This window comes from Haliotis rufescens, unplaced genomic scaffold (assembly GCF_023055435.1).
Source record: "Haliotis rufescens isolate VD_foot unplaced genomic scaffold, xgHalRufe1.0.p SCAF_9, whole genome shotgun sequence".
In the NCBI taxonomy this organism is placed as follows: domain Eukaryota; kingdom Metazoa; phylum Mollusca; class Gastropoda; order Lepetellida; family Haliotidae; genus Haliotis; species Haliotis rufescens.
Window position 1 is genome coordinate 46,724,505 of NW_025964383.1, and position 22,031 is coordinate 46,746,535.

Sequence of the window (22,031 nt, forward strand, 5' to 3'; positions counted from 1 at the left end):
TATCATATACATGACATATACCTGACATATACCTGCCTATACCTGGCATATACCTTACATATACCTGACATATACCTGCCATATACCTGCCATATACCTATCATATACCTGACATATACCTATCATATACATGACATATACCTGATACATACCTATCATATACATGACATATACCTGTCATATACCTGACATGTACCGGGCATATACCTGGCATATACCTATCATATACCTGCCATATACCTGCCATATACCTATCATATACCTGACATATACCTATCATATACATGACATATACCTGATACATACCTATCATATACATGACATATACCTGTCATATACCTGACATGTACCGGGCATATACCTATCATATACATGCCATATACCTGGCATATACCTATCATATACCTGTCATATACCTGACATATACCTGTCATATATCTGACATATACCTATCATATACCTGTCATATACATGACATATACCTGACATATACCTGATATATACCTGTCATATACCTATCATATACATGCCATATACCTATCATATACCTGTCCTATACCTATCATATACCTGACATATACCTGGCATATACCTGTCATATACCTGACATATACCTGTCATATACATGACATATACCTATCATATACCTGACATATACCTATCATATACCTGTCATATACCTGACATATACCTATCATATACATGACATATACCTGTCATATACCTTACATGTACCGGGCATATACCTGACATATACCTGTCATATACATACCATATACCTGACATATACCTGTCCTATACCTGACATATACCTGACATATACATGACATATACCTGACACATACCTGACATATACATGACATAAACCTGACATATACCTGACATATACCTGTCATATACATGACATAACCTGACATATACCTGACATATACCTGTCATATACTTGACATATACCTATCATATACATGCCATATACCTGTCATATACCTGTCCTATACCTATCATATACATGACATATACCTGACATATACCTGCCTATACCTGGCATATACCTTACATATACCTGACATATACCTGCCATATACCTGCCATATACCTATCATATACCTGACATATACCTATCATATACATGACATATACCTGATACATACCTATCATATACATGACATATACCTGTCATATACCTGACATGTACCGGGCATATACCTGGCATATACCTATCATATACCTGGCATATACCTGTCAAATACCTGTCATATACCTGACATATACCTGTCATATACATGCCATATACCTGATATATACCTGACATATACCTGTCATATACATGCCCTATACCTGACATATACCTGTCCTATATCTGACATATACTTCACATATACCTGACACATACCTGACATATACCTGACATAAACCTGACATATACCTGACATATACCTGTCATATACATGGCATAACCTGACATATACCTGACATATACCTGTCATATACCTGACATATACCTATCATATACATGACATATACCTGACATATACCTGATATATACCTGTCATATACCTGTCCTATACCTATCATATACATGACATATACCTATCATATACCTGACATATACCTGGCATATACCTGGCATATACCTGTCATATACCTGGCATATACCTGACATATACCTGTCATATACATGACATATACCTGTCATATACCTGATATATACCTATCATATACATGACATATACATGTCATATACCTGACATGTACCGGGCATATACCTGGCATATACCTATCATATACCTGGCATATACCTGTCAAATACCTGACATATACCTGTCATATACCTGACATATACCTGTCATATACATGCCATATACCTGATATATACCTGACATATACCTGTCATATACATGTCCTATACCTGACATATACCTGTCCTATATCTGACATATACCGGACATACACCTGACACATACCTGACATATACCTGTCCTATACCTGGCATATACCTGTCGTATACCTGACATATATCTGTCATATACATGCCATATACCTGATATATACCTGACATATACCTGTCCTATACCTGTCCTATACCTGACATATACCTGTCCTATACCTGTCCTATACCTGACATATACCTGACACATACCTGACATATACCTGATATATACCTGTCATATACCTATCATATACATGCCATATACCTATCATATACCTGTCCTATACCTATCATATACCTGACATATACCTGGCATATACCTGTCATATACCTGACATATACCTGTCATATACATGACATATACCTATCATATACCTGACATATACCTATCATATACCTATCATATACCTGTCATATACCTGACATATACCTATCATATACATGACATATACCTGTCATATACCTTACATGTACCGGGCATATACCTGACATATACCTGTCATATACATACCATATACCTGACATATACCTGTCCTATACCTGACATATACATGACATATACCTGACATATACCTGACACATACCTGACATATACATGACATAAACCTGACATATACCTGACATATACCTGTCATATACATGACATAACCTGACATATACCTGACATATACCTGTCATATACTTGACATATACCTATCATATACATGCCATATACCTGTCATATACCTGTCCTATACCTATCATATACATGACATATACCTGACATATACCTGCCTATACCTTACATATACCTTACATATACCTGACATATACCTGCCATATACCTATCATATACCTGACATATACCTATCATATACATGACATATACCTGATACATACCTATCATATACATGACATATACCTGTCATATACCTGACATGTACCGGGCATATACCTGGCATATACCTATCATATACCTGGCATATACCTGTCAAATACCTGTCATATACCTGACATATACCTGTCATATACATGCCATATACCTGATATATACCTGACATATACCTGTCATATACATGACATATACCTATCATATACCTGACATATACCTGGCATATACCTGGCATATACCTGTCATATACCTGGCATATACCTGTCCTATATCTGACATATACTTCACATATACCTGACACATACCTGACATATACCTGACATAAACCTGACATATACCTGACATATACCTGTCATATACATGGCATAACCTGACATATACCTGACATATACCTGTCATATACCTGACATATACCTATCATATACATGACATATACCTGACATATACCTGATATATACCTGTCATATACCTGTCCTATACCTATCATATACATGACATATACCTATCATATACCTGACATATACCTGGCATATACCTGGCATATACCTGTCATATACCTGGCATATACCTGACATATACCTATCATATACATGACATATACCTGTCATATACCTGATATATACCTATCATATACATGACATATACATGTCATATACCTGACATGTACCGGGCATACACCTGGCATATACCTATCATATACCTGGCATATACCTGTCAAATACCTGACATATACCTGTCATATACCTGACATATACCTGTCATATACATGCCATATACCTGATATATACCTGACATATACCTGTCATATACATGTCCTATACCTGACATATACCTGTCCTATATCTGACATATACCGGACATACACCTGACACATACCTGACATATACCTGTCCTATACCTGGCATATACCTGTCGTATACCTGACATATACCTGTCATATACATGCCATATACCTGATATATACCTGACATATACCTGTCCTATACCTGTCCTATACCTGACATATACCTGTCCTATACCTGTCCTATACCTGACATATACCTGACACATACCTGACATATACCTGATATATACCTGTCATATACCTGTCATATACCTGACATATACCTGTCCTTTACCTGTCATAGTAGTCATAGTGGTCTAATGAGACCAAAAGTGCAGTAGGGAGTTACGCCCCCTTAACAACGATCCTGTGTTTGTTCATGTACCTGTGCTCGTGAGTTTCACCAAAGTGTTATTACATCATTATACACCCGAATCAGGTGAGAGCTTTCATCTCGCATCAAGCTCACACACCATCACATAACTGAACGGATGTCCAATGCGGCGTTTAACAACATCACTCACTACATGGCGAGGAAATCCTCTGTTTCCACACACCTGTGTTTGACAATCTTGGACATCTCATAAAACGGCAGCTGCACACGTATCGAGTCTCCATTGTCCAGCACGTACATCCCTTTCCCACTCAGACCCACCACGACGTTGACGGCAGTAAACCCCGGCCCATTGACCTTCACCCCGGGCCCTGTGACCTTGCTGGCGTCGTAGTAGCGAGAGAACATCAGAGACCACTTGTTGATGGCGAACGTGACGATGTCCGCCTTGATGTCCGCGTGGGGGGGCTTCTTGCTTCCGAAGTTGTTAGTGACCGCTTCCTCCACCTTCTGGACAAAGTACGGAACCCCCTTCTCCTCCTTCCAAGCGTCCGGGAACCAGTTCCGGCACAGGTTGTCCAACTTCTTCTGATCCGTCACCTCCGAGTACTCCAGGTAGTATCTCTGTGCCCCCAGCAAGACGAACACTTCCTCCTGTGGAAGGTCAAGGTTGTGAGGTCAAGGTTAGCTTACAGGGTGAATAGGCCCCGGCTCATTGACAAATTTGATCGCAGTAATATCCATGATGTTACATTGGCATAATTACCCTTATTGGACAAAACCATTGTATCAGAATGACACACACCACTTATCACAACGTCTAGACCAATACTAGAAATAGGAACCGTGGACCATAGTCTCCCTTTAACTGAACTACACAGCTGTATCAATATTCATTGTCCAGTTAAAAATACTACTTGAAAATCGCAACTAAATTCACTCTAGATAGCATAAGCGTAGCATAAGCGTTTCAGTGAACGCAACACAATGACATGATTATTTCTTATATTCGCTATAAGGATACCCGCAAGAGCTTTCATTGTTGAGTATTTCATTGTTCCATACCATTGCTACCTACAACATCAACATCATTATCATGTCTGCCGCATTTAATAAATAATAATGAGTACCGGCCCAGAAGAAGAAGAAAAGGAAGGAGGAGGAGGAGAAGAAGAGGAAGAAGAAGGGGGAGGAGAAGAAGAGGAAGAAGGAGGAGGAGAAGAGGAAGGAGGAGAATGAGAGGAAGAAGATCTAGAAGGAGGAAGAGGAAGAGGAGAAGAAGAAGGAGGATGAGGAGGAGAAAAAGAAGAAGCAGAAGAAGAAGAAGGTGGAGGAGAAGAAGAAGAAGAAGAAGAAGGAAGAGGAGGAGAAGAAGAAGGAGAAGAAGAAGGGGAAGAGGGGGAGAAGAAGAAGAGGGAGAAGAAGAAGAAGGAAGAGGAGAAGGAGAAGAAGAAGAAGGGGAGAGGGGGAGAAGAAGGAGAAGAAGAAGGAGGAGAAGGTGGAGGAGGAGAAAGAAGAAGAAGAAGAAGAAACGGCAAAAACATGTCCATGATCAAAGTTATATCTGATTCTGGCTGTATCATGTGTATTGAGGGTGAATCAAGTATTGAGAATACCAGGTGTTCGCGAAAAGGTAGCACCGATGGCACCGTCACAAACACTTGCAAAGGCAAGTCATTTAAATTATGAGCCCCAGAACCAGTACCTTCTGACACTGGTATTCGCCGAGTGAGATCCCCCTCATCACTTGCTGGTAGATGATGTCGGTGGAGGAGGGGTCTTCCTTGGCATCATGCCAAGGTGTAAAGTACTCCTTCCGGTAATACAGCCGCCAGAGGGAGCTGCTCTCGCGCATGCCCATTTGCTTGGTGTGTTGTTCACATTCCGACACGGCATCCATTATCCGGTGAAGACCGTGGCCGAGACAGGAGATCTGATGTGGACAGGATAGTGAATAGATACAAATATTATACATTATACACGATGACTGACTCCTGTTCGCGGAAAACCTAAACCTAACGTTCATGAAACAGTCCATAACAAGGCTGAATTGCGTGTATGCACAACTGTCTTCAAGAACAAATATGTCATTACTGGACGAGGCAGCGATTGTAGATTTGAAACAACTGATCAACAAGTGCGTGCGTGCGTGCGTGCGTGAGTTTGTTGTTTTAACTCCGCACTCAGCAATATTCCAGTTATATGACGGCGGTCTGTGAATAATCGAGTCAGGACCAGACAATCCAGTGATCGATATTGTGAGCAACGCCCACACCTCCGGTCACAATGGCACACAATCAACCAGGGCACTTAGCCTGTCAACCAGATCCATTTGGTCACCTCTTGCGGCCAGCATATGTTGCTGGGGACGATGTGTGACAGATTTACACAGGTCGACCTGAGGTAACTATTCAATTCACTTGATTTACAAGAATGCCACTTCTTAACGAGAACGACTGCAAAACATCCTTAATATAAGACTAAACTGTGGTGATACCGCTGAATAGATTTGACTTCCGTCATGTATTGTAGACCTGGTAGAATCGTTTGATTACACACCTGGTAGACCTTGTACTATTCCATAGCAACCAGTAACTTGGTGTTATTTGCCAGACTGTTTTGTGCGCGTTGTGATTAGAGATAACCAGATAATAAATGTATACTGTTAAGATGCCTAGCTTTGGGTATTCAGTGTGTTGACATGCAAATATATCAATACACTTAAAAAGAGTGAGTGAGTTAGAGTGTCGTTTTGCATGAGTGAGTGAGCATTTCGCTATATGACAAGCCAAACGAGTGAGTGTGAGTGAGTGAGTATGAATTTACGCCGCTTTTAGCAATATTCCAGCAATATCACGGCGGGGGACACCAGAAATGGGCTTCACACATTGTACCCATGTCGGGAATCGAACCCGGGTCTTCGGCGTGACGAGCGAACGCTTTAACCACCAGGCTACCCGACCGCCCCCGATAAGCCAAACGAAGTAAAACGAACGATATACAGTAAACTACGGTTATAACGAACTCAAAGAGACCACTAATTTTAGTTCGTTATGCGCATTTCGACCGTCAGACACCTTTTATCACGTCATATGATATCATGCTACTCGATAAATATAAAAGGTGTGCACTGTACATGTATGAATATATCCACTTCAATCACTGTGCTACTAGTGTTAATTGAGGTGTAATTTGAGGACAAGGTGTCAGTACTTAAGAGTAATTCAATTGCCTTCAATTGTTTATTGCCGTTGCATTGTGTTTCCCGTTTGTTTAATGACGTCGACGTACCTTCTGGTGGAGACACACGTAGATTGAGAACCCCTCGTTGTCGCTGAAGTCCAGCGTCTCTGCGAGGTTGTTGCTCAGCTCCCGCACCGTCGTAGCTGCGTCCGCCTCAATGAGGATGCGTTGGCCGTTCATGAAGGTGACGGGAAGAAGGATAGGTTTGGAGTTCTTGGCCGCCTAACAGAAACATTCGAGTCATGAAGAAAGACATATTTCACCATACGACACACTCTTGACACATCATGGCACATCTTCCACATGGTCTATCCCACAGGTGTATACTTAGTAAATACCCATCGATCACCAGACTGAAACACGCTGTGAAGATTGTGATAGTGATTTGTTTTGAGTTAAAAGTTTTAGAATTTACTCATACTACTGGTGCCTGGGCACATTACGCCGGTTGAGTGAGTGAGTGAGTTGTGTTAAACGCCGCTTTGAACAGTATTCCAGTCATATCACGGCGTATCAGCTTAATGTGGGAGGAAAGCCCGAAGTGATGCAGGTCTCAGACGTTTACCACTTCGGTGAAACCTACGAACACGGGTATGGTGTTGACAAACCTAGAAACATAATCGGGGCGAACCGGGACTACACCGGTTGACAAAAGCCCTGGGTGACGTACACCGGCACAGATGACCGACCTGGAACTCCAGCCAGCTGGGAGGGAACCCCCGAGTTCCTGCAACGCTGGTCCTCCGGGTAAGCTTCTCCACTTTTTGGGTGAACTCTGTCGGCCCCTCCTTTAGGAAACATCGGAAACACGGGGCGAACTACAACAGACAACAACATAAGCAATGAGATTATTGTATTGGCGTAAAAGTCATATAAGTAATAATAATAATCATAATAATCATAATAATCATAATCGTAATCATAATCATAATCATCATAATAATCATAATAATAACCATTACAACAATAATCATAATAATCATAACAATAATCATAATCATTATTCCAAGGGCAAAGTCTGCAAAAGTTCAAGGTCAAGATTTCCCAATTCGAACAAGTTGTCACGTTGAGACAGAAGATGTTGTTTAGGAAACATGTAGTGATAGGTCACGTCTTTGTTCGTTGCCAACCTCCATCATTTATTTCCCTTGAACTAGTTACATATTTTCTTTCGTATAGGTTATTGTAGGAACCACGTTGCTTTGCATATGCAAGTGCGGGAACGGGTGGTCAGGCTCGCTGACTTGGTTGATGCATGTCATCGTATTCAACTTGTGTGGATCGATGCTCATGAAGTCAATCACTGGATTGCTTGGTCCCGATTCGATTATTTACAGACCGCCGTCATATAACTGGAATATTACGTTCGGCGTTAAACAACATACAACCAACCAACCAAACAAACAAACAAACAAAGCATGAGCAAGTGCTGTTTCCTGGTTGGGGTTAATGGGAATGGAATAGTATCTGGTAGGATTGGCGTGAAGATGCTGGATCTTGAAAGACCGCCATGTCTTTCGGATCAGAGCAGTCTATGACGCCACACATTGCTTAAAACATCAAGCAGGTCCAGTGAATACAAGATTATCTCAAATTATTTGTCTCAAGCAAATTCTGGAGGAGAATATATAATTTATAATAGAAACCATACGAGCTCCTCCCTTCGGATATCAAAATGGTTGGTATATTAGAAAGTGACACGGGATGGTGGTCCAACCTTTTCCGAGGGCGTGAAGCATCCGGCGAACAGCATCATCAACACCCAGCCTCGCACTGTGCTGTTCCTGGACGGGTTGTTCGTCAACTGCTTACATAACTGGCAGTATAACTCGTCTCTGAAACATCATGACAATGGTACACAGCTACAGTATAACTCGTCTCTGAAACATCATGACAATGGTACGCAGCTACAGTATAACTCGTCTCTGAAACATCATGACAATGGTACAGCTACAGTATAACTCGTCTCTAAAACATCATGACAGTGATAAACAGCTACAGTATAACTCGTCTCTGAAACATCATGACAATGGTACACAGCTACAGTATAACTCGTCTCTGAAACATCATGACAGTGATAAACAGCTACAGTATAACTCGTCTCTGAAACATCATGACAGTGGTACACAGCTACAGTATAACTCGTCTCTGAAACATCATGACAGGGGTACACAGCTACAGTATAACTCGTCTCTGAAACATCATGACAATGGTACGCAGCTACAGTATAACTCGTCTCTGAAACATCATGACAGGGGTACACAGCTACAGTATAACTCGTCTCTGAAACATCATGACAATGGTACGCAGCTACAGTATAACTCGTCTCTGAAACATCATGACAATGGTACACAGCTACAGTATACCTCGTCTCTGAAACATCATGACAGTGGTACACAGCTACAGTATAACTCGTCTCTGAAACATCATGACAGTGATAAACAGCTACAGTATAACTCGTCTCTGAAACATCATGACAGTGGTACACAGCTACAGTATAACTCGTCTCTGAAACATCATGACAGTGGTACGCAGCTACAGTATAACTCGTCTCTGAAACATCATGACAATGGTATACAGCTACAGTATAACTCGTCTCTGAAACATCATGACAATGGTATACAGCTACAGTATAACTCGTCTCTGAAACATCATGACAATGGTATACAGCTACAGTATAAATCGTCTCTGAAACATCATGACAGTGGTACACAGCTACAGTATAACTCGTCTCTGAAACATCGTGACAGTGGTATACAGCTACAGTATAACTCGTCTCTGAAACATCGTGACAGTGGTATACAGCTACAGTATAACTCGTCTCTGAAACATCGTGACAGTGGTACACAGCTACAGTATAACTCGTCTCTGAAACATCATGACAATGGTATACAGCTACAGTATAAATCGTCTCTGAAACATCATGACAATTGTACACAGCTACAGTATAACTCGTCTCTGAAACATCATGACAGTGTTATACAGCTACAGTATACCTCGTCCGAAAACATCATGACAATGGTACACAGCTACAGTATAACTCGTCTCTGAAACATCATGACAATGGTACACAGCTACAGTATAACTCGTCTCTGAAACATCATGACAATGGTACACAGCTACAGTATAACTCGTCTCTGAAACATCATGACAGTGATAAACAGCTAAAGTATAACTCGTCTCTGAAACATCATGACAGTGGTACACAGCTACAGTATAACTCGTCTCTGAATCATCATGACAGTGGTACACAGCTACAGTATAACTCGTCTCTGAAACATCATGACAGTGGTACACAGCTACAGTATATCTCGACTCTGAAACATCATGACAGTGGTACACAGCTACAGTATAACTCGTCCTGAAATAACATCACAATTTCACAATCCATGGACAAATCCATTCTCCGCATGATGACAAAGTGAAAAGTTTATTTGATACATAGTTTCTGTGTATCATGAGGTGAAATAGGTTAAAATAACATTTGGCCATGACAGTCAGGTTCGTTTCTCCATGAGTACACGAGGGAGCCCAATTCTTGTGGCCACCTACGGTCTTATAGAGGGAACCTCGCTACAAGCGGCACGAAGCTTCCTGACCACCCTTTATAACAGTATAGGTCGTTCTTCGTTGCCTTATATATTTCACATAACTTGGCCCGTCAAAACCGAAATCCTCGAGATCCCCGTGTCCTGAGTAGCTTACCTTAGGTCAGTTCTGTATATACCCAGGGCGCACAGGTACTGTATCTTCTCAAGCATTGTCTCCTTACCGCTGGGTAAGAAGGGGATATCTGAGACCTCGGCACTCACGGGATCTTTGAACTGCAAAACGTCGTTGTCGTATACCCATGTACTGTACATATGCATACAACCTTCTCCAAGTCTTAATACCATCTTTACACACCCCGATGTAATAAAGTGGCTACTACCGATAGAGTCTCTTCCAAAGGGGCATGGCCCAAAAGTCGGGCCGGGCCGGGCCAAGACGGGCCAAAGTGTTATTGGCTAATTACTTCGTTATCGGCGATCATACCTACATCGCGAGGTTTGTGATATACATGTCTAACACGATGCATGTCATTTTGGAAAAATAATGACTGAACCAAACAATGTGATAACCCATTAATAACTTACCGTCATTGGGAATTATTCATAACAATAAACTGTCCCAAAATCTTAAAATAATATTGAATAAGTGAGTTTATCATATGGCCAGTGTGTTACGCAGGTGTGTCCAGACAGATACAGGGAGCTAGTGGTTCACCATGCGGGGACTCACATATTCTGAATATTTCTTCTGAGTATCATCCAGGTCTTTCCTTGTGTACTTCCTCTTGAAGCCAGCCTTGACCTTGGATATGATAGATGGTTCCTCCTGCAAAATGGTAAGGTTGACTTTGAGGACAATATGAGTTGTCATGAATAAATGGCGGATAATGTTACTAAAACAGTAATTTCTTATTTGTTATATTCTTATCTGGGGATATGTATCAACATAAACACGTGAATTATGTATTCACGTCAACACATCCATGCAATGGTAGTTATGAAAAAGGTATTCACGTCAATTTATCCACATAGCGAATCCAGGACACGTTTTTACTACAGGACATCCATGCAATGGTAGTTATAAAAAAGGTATTCACGTCAACATATTCACATAACGGTAATGAGGACAAGGTATTCACGACCAGGTATTAAGAAGGTATCCACGACAGGATATCCATGCCATGGTAGTTATTAAAAGGTATTCACGTCAACATACTAGTATTCACACAACGGTATCGAGGACAAGGTATTCACGACCAGGTATTCAGAAGGTATTCACGACTAGATATAATATATTCACGACAAACAATCTATGACTAGGTATTTACATCATAATATCAACGACACAGTATGTATGACAAGGTATCATAAGGTATTCACGACATTGCATTCGCGGCAGGAAATTTACGACAATGCATTTGTGACAAGGAATTCACGTCAAAGTATCCGCGACAAAGTATTTCCGACAAAGTATTTCCGACAAAGTATTTCCGACAGTATCCACGAGAAGGCAATTACGACATTGCATGTGCTGCTGCCTCACCCCGATGACGGAGAGGAACTGTCCTGAGCTCTCTGGGAGATCCCCCATCACCCGGAGGATGGTCACCCACGAGGCCAGGGACGCCTGTAATCATAAAGGACAATACTCAGTGAAACTGTCATTCAAGGTCAAGGCCAAGGTCACACAAGATATACGTGTTTTGTTGTGTTGAGTCTTCAGCTGGTATTGAGTAACTCCAGCCGAGGGATCAAAGCTCTGTCGTGTGTGTGTGTGTGTGTGTGTGCGTGTGTGTGCGTGTGTGTGTGTGTGTGTGTGTGTGTGTGTGTGTGTGTGTGTGTGTGTGTGTGTGTGTGTGTGTGTGTGTGTGTGTGTGTGTGTGTGTGTGTGTGTGTGAGTGTAAAGAGGACATACGATTGTGTCAGCTATGTCATGTTTGGGTGGTATGTGTGTATGCGTAGAGAGGACATACGATTGTGTCAGCTCTGTCATGTTTGGGTGGTATGTGTGTGTGATTAGAGAGGACATACGATTGTGTCAGCTCTGTCATGTTTGGGTGGTATGTGTGTGTGATTAGAGAGGACATACGATTGTGTCAGCTCTGTCATGTTTGGGTGGTATGTGTGTGTGATTAGAGACGACATACAATTGTGTCAGCTCTGTCATGTTTGGGTGGTATGTGTGTGTAATTAGAGAGGACATACGATTGTGTCAGCTCTGTCATGTTTGGGTGGTGAGTGGGTGTGATTAGAGAGGACATACGATTGTGTCAGCTCTGTCATGTTTGGGTGGTATGTGTGTGTGATTAGAGAGGACATACGATTGTGTCAGCTATGTCATGTTTGGGTGGTATGTGTGTGTGATTAGAGAGGACATACGATTGTGTCAGCTCTGTCATGTTTGGGTGGTATGTGTGTGTGAGTAGAGAGGACATACGATTGTGTCAGCTCTGTCATGTTTGGGTGGTATGTGTGTGTGAGTAGAGAGGACATACCAGTGTGTCAGCTCTGTCGTGTTTTGGCAGCAGGGAGCCCTGTAGAGCTGCACAACTGTAGACATGCGTCGTACGGAGCTGGAACTTGGTTTGAGCAAACAGCGCGAAACTTGAAGGTCCTGTCAGGGTGTCGATGTCGTCGACTTCGCTGCTGACGATGGAGTCGTCGTCCCTGCCTGTACATCAACATACGTGGAGTTAGCCCGGGAACGCACGGTATCGTGTAAGCGAAGGTTGTCGGAATCCCATGTGTGTAGGATAACAAATAATGTATCCTTCACGTGAGATCCAACCTTTTTCTTGACACACATTGAGTTGAATATAGTATTCAGTTTATCATGTCGGGTTCTAGAACATATGCATCTGACACATTCAGACATGTTTACATGTTTGCAGGAATAGAGGTATGACGCTTTAACAAGGGAATTAACATTGATGTTGAGATTGTTCAAATCGTTGCTTGCGGTGCAGGATCTGTATTTGTTGGAATGTGTACATTAACAAAGTGTTGCCGGTATCCCGTGCAAATCACAAAAGATTGAGTTGGACAACGACGTGACGTGCTCATAATTTAAGGTATTAGCATTACTACGTGAAATTAGCACCATCACCCGTGGAGATCCACCATCAGCCGTGGAATCCACCATCAGCCGTGGAATCCACCATCAGCCGTGGAGTACCACCATCAGCCGTGGAGTCCCACCATCAGCCGTGGAGTTCCACCATCAGCCGTGGAGTTCCACCATCAGCCGTGGAGTACCACCGTCAGCCGTGGAGTACCACCATCAGCCGTGGAGTACCACAATCAGCCGTGGAGTTATACCATCAGCCGTGGAGTTCCACCATCAGCCGTGGAGATCCACCATCAGCCGTGGAGTTCCACCATCAGCCGTGGAGATCCACCATCAGCCGTGGAGTTCCACCATCAGCCGTGGAGTTATACCATCAGCCGTGGAGTACCACCATCAGCCGTGGAGTTATACCATCAGCCGTGGCATCCACCATCAGCCGTGGAGTTCCACCATCAGCCGTGGAGTACCACCATCAGCCGTGGAGTACCACCATCACCCGTGGAGTTATACCATCAACCGTGGAGATCCAACATCAGCCGTGGAGTTCCACCATCACCCGTGGAGTACCACCATCAGCCGTGGAGTACCACCATCAGCCGTGGAATCCACCATCAGCCGTGGATATCCACCATCAGCCGTGGAGTTATACCATCAGCCGTGGAGTTCCACCATCAGCCGTGGAATCCACCATCAGCCGTGGAATCCACCATCAGCCGTGGATATCCACCATCAGCCGTGGAGTTATACCATCAGCCGTGGAGTTCTACCATCAGCCGTGGAGTAACACCATCAGCCGTGGAGTACCACAATCAGCCGTGGAGATCCACCATCAGCCGTGGAGTTCCACAATCAGCCGTGGAGCTCCACCATCAGCCGTGGGGTACCACCATCAGCCGTGGAGTTATACCATCAGCCGTGGAATCCACCATCAGCCGTGGATATCCACCATCAGCCGTGGAGTTATACCATCAGCCGTGGCATCCACCATCAGCCGTGGAGTTCCACCATCAGCCGTGGAGTTATCCCATCAGCCGTGGAATCCACCATCAGCCGTGGAGTACCACAATCAGCCGTGGAGTTATACCATCAGCCGTGGGGTTATACCATCAGCCGTGGAGTTCCACCATCAGCCGTGGAGTACCACCATCAGCCGTGGAGTCCCACCATCAGCCGTGGAGATCCACCATCAGCCGTGGAGTACCACAATCAGCCGTGGAATCCACCATCAGCCGTGGAGATCCACCATCAGCCGTGGAGTACCACCATCAGCCGTGGAGTTATACCATCAGCCGTGGAGATCAACCATCAGCCATGGAGTCCCACCATCAGCCGTGGAGATCCACCATCAGCCGTGGAGTACCACAATCAGCCGTGGAATCCACCATCAGCCGTGGAGATCCACCATCAGCCGTGGAGTACCACCATCAGCCGTGGAGTACCACCATCAGCCGTGGAGTTATACCATCAGCCGTGGAGATCCACCATCAGCCGTGGAGTACCACCATCAGCCGTGGAGTTATACCATCAGCCGTGGAGTTCCACCATCAGCCATGGAGATCCACCATCAGCCGTGGAGTCCCACCATCAGCCGTGGAGATCCACCATCAGCCGTGGAGTACCACAATCAGCCGTGGAATCCACCATCAGCCGTGGAGATCCACCATCAGCCGTGGAGTACCACCATCAGCCGTGGAGTTATACCATCAGCCGTGGAGATCCACCATCAGCCGTGGAGTACCACCATCAGCCGTGGAGTTATACCATCAGCCGTGGAGATCAACCATCAGCCATGGAGTCCCTCCATCAGCCATGGAGATCCACCATCAGCCGTGGAGTACCACAATCAGCCGTGGAATCCACCATCAGCCGTGGAGATCCACCATCAGCCGTGGAGTACCACCATCAGCCGTGGAGTACCACCATCAGCCGTGGAGTTATACCATCAGCCGTGGAGATCCACCATCAGCCGTGGAGTACCACCATCAGCCGTGGAGTTATACCATCAGCCGTGGAGATCAACCATCAGCCATGGAGTACCACCATCAGCCGTGGAGTATCACCATCAGCCGTGGAGTACCACAATCAGCCGTGGAGTTATACCATCAGCCGTGGAATCCACCATCAGCCGTGGAATCCACCATCAGCCGTGGATATCCACCATCAGCCGTGGATATCCACCATAAGCCGTGGAGTTCCACCATCAGCCGTGGAGCTCCACCATCAGCCGTGGAGTACCACCATCAGCCGTGGAGTACCACCATCAGCCGTGGAGTATCACCATCAGCCGTGGAGTACCACAATCAGCCGTGGAGATCCACCATCAGCCGTGGAGTTCCACAATCAGCCGTGGAGTTCCACCATCAGCCGTGGAGTTCCACCATCAGCCGTGGAGTTCCACCATCAGCCGTGGAGTACCACAATCAGCCGTGGAGTTATACCATCAGCCGTGGAATCCACCATCAGCCGTGGAATCCACCATCAGCCGTGGATATCCACCATCAGCCGTGGAGTTCCACCATAAGCCGTGGAGTTCCACCATCAGCCGTGGAGCTCCACCATCAGCCGTGGAGTACCACCATCAGCCGTGGAGTACCACCATCAGCCGTGGAGTACCACCATCAGCCGTGGAGTACCACAATCAGCCGTGGAGATCCACCATCAGCCGTGGAGTTCCACAATCAGCCGTGGAGTTCCACCATCAGCCGTGGAGTTCCACCATCAGCCGTGGAGTTCCACCATCAGCCGTGGAGTTCCACCATCAGCCGTGGAGATCCACCATCAGCCGTGGAGTACCACCATCAGCCGTGGAGATCCACCATCAGCCGTGGAGTACCACAATCAGCCGTGGAGTCCCACCATCAGCCGTGGAGTACCACCATCAGCCGTGGAGTTCCACCATCAGCCGTGGAGTTCCACCATCAGCCGTGGAGTTCCACCATCAGACGTGGAGATCCACCATCAGCAGTGCAGACAACTCCATGATGTTCCCACACCAGCCCCAGAGTGAATCTTTTCTCGGCACTACACGTCGTGAACTACTTCTACCGTCGTGCATCCATTGGTACACCCATGGTCAGTCTCATTCATCCATGGGAACACGGCCATTCTCCCTCCCCTCTCAATCTCCCTTCCGACTTTACTTCTCCCTTCTTGCACTGGATCCCTTCTCTCTTTCTCTCCCCCCTCTCACTGCTCTTGTGATTATGTATATCACCTTAGCTTCCTCTCACATTCTCTATCTCTGTCTGTGTGTATCTCTCGGTCTGTCTGTATGTCTGTGTGACTCTATGTCTGTCTGTCTCTGGCTCCCCTCTTTCTCCTTGTCTCTCCTCTCACTTTCTCTCTCTCTGTCTCTCTCCTTAGCCCCTCTCCCACTCTCTCGTTTGCTCCCCGACTCTGTCTCTCTGTCTCTCTCCTATCTCTCCGTCTCTCTCTCTTCCCCTCTCCGTCTCTCTCCTCTCCCCTCTCTCTCCGTCTCTCTCCTCCTCTCTCTTCCCCCTCTCTCTCTCCTCTTTCTCTTTCTCTCTCTCTCCGTGATGTGCTGCTAGAAGGCCTCTACGCTATGTCTACCTCTACGCGTCTTACTTGAGGCCCCTTCCCCCGGGGACCCCTCTTCCTCTTGCCCTGAGTTGAACGGCGGAACTGGAGTAGACTCCTCTGTGTCCGGCTTGCAGTTCTCCGTGCTGGAGGACTCGGTGTCGGTCATGTGGGTCTCAGCCACCACGGATTTCTGGAACATGGAAGGTCAGAGATACAACCGGCGAGAGGGTGGGGGAGAGGAGGGGGGAGAAAAAGAAGAAAGCGGGGCAGAGGGGCGATGGGGATATAGATGAGGAAGAAAAAGACAGGAGACAGAGAGAGAGAGAGAGAGAGAGAGAGAGAGAGAGAGAGAGAGAGAGAGACACACACACACACACACACAGAGTGAGAGGGGAACAAGACATTTGCACAAATGGAGAAACTGTGCCACACTAACCACTTGTACCTGGCTGGTAGGACCCATCTATCTAACACGGCCATACACGCTATTCTGTCACGTTAGCACGACTTTCTCTTTTGGGTATCAAAAGTGCACATGTACCAGATAGGCCATAGGGCAAGAAATAAACCTGAGCCTAATCGTCAATGATCCCCAGTGACCTTTGATCTAATCACCCACACAACACCTCTGATGTCACAGGGAACGTAACCTGCAAGACCAAATATGACGACAGTGTATCTGTGCACAAAACGGGCAAATTCTACATACATTTCTTGGACAAAACGAACTAAACCCTTGTGTTTTGCAGACCAATAAATTAAAGATTGAGCAAAGAGAACTAACACGTGCCTTGTGTCAAGTCCGTAACTTGCAAAACCGCAAGTGTTTAATATGAAGCGAGGCGACTAAGCATTAACAGCAAACCTTATGAGCATATACAGCTCCTGGTATGACCTGAAGCTCCTGGATTGCATATTATCGCTTTGATAAGAAGCCTGTTTCTTATGTCTAAATATATCCATTCGCGGTTGCATTTTGTTGCATTAGGCAAAATAGTTTTATGTGAGTGCATGTGTTGTATTCAACGCCGCTTTCCATAGCACTCCAGTCCTATCACGGCGTATCAGATGAATGTGGGGTGAAGCCCGAAGTGATGCAGGTCTCAGAAGTTTAGCACGTTGGTGAAACGTAGCGAACCGGGATTCAAACCCACAATCACAAGTTTCCGGCGAGCCTAAGTAAACAGTAATCTACCAGTAAATCTCCCCGTGACGACATAGTACACACAATATATACAGTGTTCTGTATATCTCTTACCATGCGTTCCAGTCCCAGGTGGTTCTTCGTGAAGCCAGGTTTTCCAAAAGCTTCTCGGGAGTTCTTGCCCTGTTTCTCATTTTTCGTCGCCCCCACCGACATCTCCGACACCGAGTACTTGTCATCGTCGTCATCTATCCCAAATGCAGCGGCGGCGCCCTGTGTGACGGTGATCACGACGCTGTTGCGGTGAGGTAACGCTTCCTGGAAGGTCAAGGTCAAGGTCAGAAGAATGTCAAGATGACGCCTCGTTGTATAGCAGATTGAGGAGGTACACTGTAATATTACCGGTGAGGCAATAGCAAATTTACGATAGGGTAACGGTTCCTGGAAGGTCAGGTCAGCAAAAATGCCAATGGGTCGCAATTGTTCATAGCAAGATAAGCAGTTACACTGATATTACTGATGCGCCAATAACATATTTACTCTCTTTCCATCGCATCTGGTATATGGTATATATATTTATATAGCTCTACATTTTGCAGATTCCACATCATGTAGCATGTATCAAAGAAGGAAGGGAGGTATCGTTCAGTTAGATGAAGCCCCATTACACACTGAGTGGGCCGCTGCACATAGTGAGTGAGTAAGTGAGTTGGGTTTAACGCCGCTTTTAACATAATTCCAGTTATATCACGGCGTGTCAGCTTAATGTGGGAGGAAAGCCCGAAGTGATGCAGGTCTCAGACGTTTACCACTTCGGTGAAACCCACGAGCACGGGTATGGTGCTGACAAACCTCGAAACATAATTGGGGGAACCGGGATTCGAACCCACAATCATAGGTTTCTGGCGTGCCTAAGGGACGCAACTCTGCACAGCGAATCGCGGCGCCTTAGACGACTGGGCCACCCGTGCCCCCGCACATAGTGAATACATGCCAGATCAGCAGTGTGAAAGCTGTAAAAGAATACATTGGTGGCTTTGTTGTGAAATATTAGACAAGGCATGCACACATTTCATTTCAGAAAGCATTCCAAACCGTATGATGGGTTACATGCAAATGTTATTCCCTACCAAATTGTATTTTTACAATAGGACTTGTAAATAACAACAGAACATATTTTTTAAGGAATTCTAAATGTTTCGCGGGATGTTTTTGCTGTGACTATTTCATTATGCACAGTGGTACAACTACCCGGATCAACATATATATCTACTCTATGTATTCCCTGCCCGAGTCACGTACTTCATCAGGAGGATGCACAGCTGCTGACCACCCCACAAAGTGACAGTTCTAGATGGCTTTGTTCATCGCCATGGAAACACGTAGGACTATGCTACAAGACTGAAACTACCAAGACTGAAACTACCACGACACTCATCTAGGAACTAACGCTATGACAACTTGACAGCACTACCAACATCTATCTGATGGAGTATTCAGAATTCTCCGATAGTTTTCTACCTAAAAGATAATCAAACATGTGAATATCTCTAACATTACAAATCATATGAAGAACATTTATTCGTTACGAATTGCGGTATTCTCGTCAAGGATGACACACAACTAAGAAGACGTTAAATCTAGTAGGACATATTCACCTCCGTCCCATCGCCCTGTGTAGATGAATAGTAAATCTCACGAATATACATACACCACAAGCACATGGGTACCAAGATTTGTTTTTAACATTTTTAAATTAAAACATTCGACATCAACCCATTTAATTGTGAACATCATGGAACACGTTTGGTTTACATCTTAGTTCATTATACATTTATTTGACAATCCTCGCGATTTGTTTTTGAATCATCATATGATTCACTAAGATGAACATTTGGACATAAGATGCATGTTACTTGACATTAAGAAGCAGTGTGAGAGTCATAAGCAAGTACATTGGAAAACAAAACGTTGCTACCTTCTTCAGAGACACGTCGTACCATTCCGACATTAACTGCAAGAATAACACATAACATCTTGTAAACCTCAGACGAATGTTCATCACCCTGACCTTCGACCCTCTGATGCTGAAGGGGAAACCGGGTCACGGTGCAGTGATGGTAAACATACATAATTCCATGTCATGAATGCCTCAAACAGGACTATTTGTACTTACTATCCTCACCGCCGTGGTCCACTTTATATTTGAAATAAATCAAAATTAAACAAGTCTAGCAATAGTTGTCCCTCGCTGTGACATGATATTGTGTGTCGCCACTGTCATGACTTGGACACACTTGATATTGTATTGGATATGATCACATCCGTGTTGCAGGTGCTGGTAGGCACGAGACATCCATACTCAGCCACAGTAGGGACAAGGGGGGCCACGACGCGAGGCGCTGTGCAAAACTGTGTCTCCTAGACATGTCAAACACTTTTTGATTTAAACATATTTTATTCACAATAAGTGAATGAGAATAGGTACAAGTTCTCCAACTTAGGACACCTCCCAGATATTTACACCATCGATTTACAGATTGTACTAAACATGAAGAGGAAAGATAAGTGAACAGTGAGAACAATAAAGCTTACATGAACCTTTTTGTTTTCACTTATATAACTTTGGACATATAATGAATTGTTTATGTGATCTTTTCTGGTAAATCCCCATTTCCATTGACTATCAGTTGGTGTATTGTCGGCTATACTGCTTATGTTTCTAAGTAGAATGTCTCTTTTCCGTTAACCAAGTCACATTCAAAGAAACAATGATATGCATGTTCACATTTACAACCGCATAAACATTCTGCTGCGTCTTTAATTCCTTGTCTACGTAAATCATAATTCCACTGCCTACCCTTGTGTCTTAGCTCAGTATGCATAACATTATGTTGTCTATGTTCAAAGGAGAAGTACGATTGGGCCTCGGGCTGATTGTGACTGATAAGTGTCTTACAATATTGAGTTGAACTACGGGTTCTTTCATTTAATGGTAGCTCATTCAACAGCTTGATAGTAGACGGGGGAAAATCATGTAGAGGTTTGTCTCGTGAGGGGAATTTGGATATTTTCCGAATTCCTGAGGGTGTATGTATGTTTGGAAGATACCGAATTTGGTCAAATATAATAAAGTAAGATGGAGCTAAATTGTGATATATCCTATACAAAAAACAAAGTTTTCGTTTCCTTCTGCATTCTTACAAAGGTATACAACCAGTTTCGAAATATAATCATAATCGGGTTTTCTTCCCACATCCAGCTGAGAAGCGGTGAAATAACTGAAATACAGTAAACTACGTATATAACGAACCCGCTTACAACGAACTGGCGTATGTAACGAACTGGGTTTTTTAGTCCTTGCCATTTGCTGTACATATGCTTATAACGAACTACGGTTATAACGAACTAAAATTTGTGGTCCCTTTGAGTTCGCTTTGATCGTAGTTTACTGTACCTTTCACAGCGGCGTTAAACCAAACTCACTGACTTACCCAACATGACACTGGTCTGATCAATGATTACCTA

General features: G+C 44.2%; 1 protein-coding gene across 5 annotated transcripts in view; it reads right to left on the reverse strand.

Annotated features, from left to right (window-relative positions):
• Positions 1-22,031, reverse strand: part of LOC124149970 (myosin-VIIa-like) — a 72,724-nt gene that overhangs the window by 25,058 nt on the left and 25,635 nt on the right. For 3 of the 5 annotated variants that reach the window (XR_007219564.1, XR_007219563.1, XM_048390535.1), the window contains exons 2-13: positions 20,482-20,517; positions 18,618-18,821; positions 17,390-17,549; positions 13,248-13,423; positions 12,296-12,379; positions 11,483-11,578; positions 10,907-11,025; positions 8,919-9,036; positions 7,891-8,019; positions 7,250-7,423; positions 5,664-5,891; positions 4,182-4,612 (exon numbers count right to left, since the gene is read on the reverse strand). Coding sequence is in view for 3 of the 5 variants with exons in the window: in XM_048390535.1 (XP_048246492.1) it covers positions 4,182-4,612; positions 5,664-5,891; positions 7,250-7,423; positions 7,891-8,019; positions 8,919-9,036; positions 10,907-11,025; positions 11,483-11,578; positions 12,296-12,379; positions 13,248-13,423; positions 17,390-17,549; positions 18,618-18,821; positions 20,482-20,517 (1,955 nt within the window). In the remaining 2 variants the exon portion in view is untranslated. The remainder of the gene's footprint in view (positions 1-4,181; positions 4,613-5,663; positions 5,892-7,249; positions 7,424-7,890; positions 8,020-8,918; positions 9,037-10,906; positions 11,026-11,482; positions 11,579-12,295; positions 12,380-13,247; positions 13,424-17,389; positions 17,550-18,617; positions 18,822-20,481; positions 20,518-22,031) is intronic. The other 2 variants (XM_048390536.1, XM_048390537.1) reach the window with 2 other exon arrangements.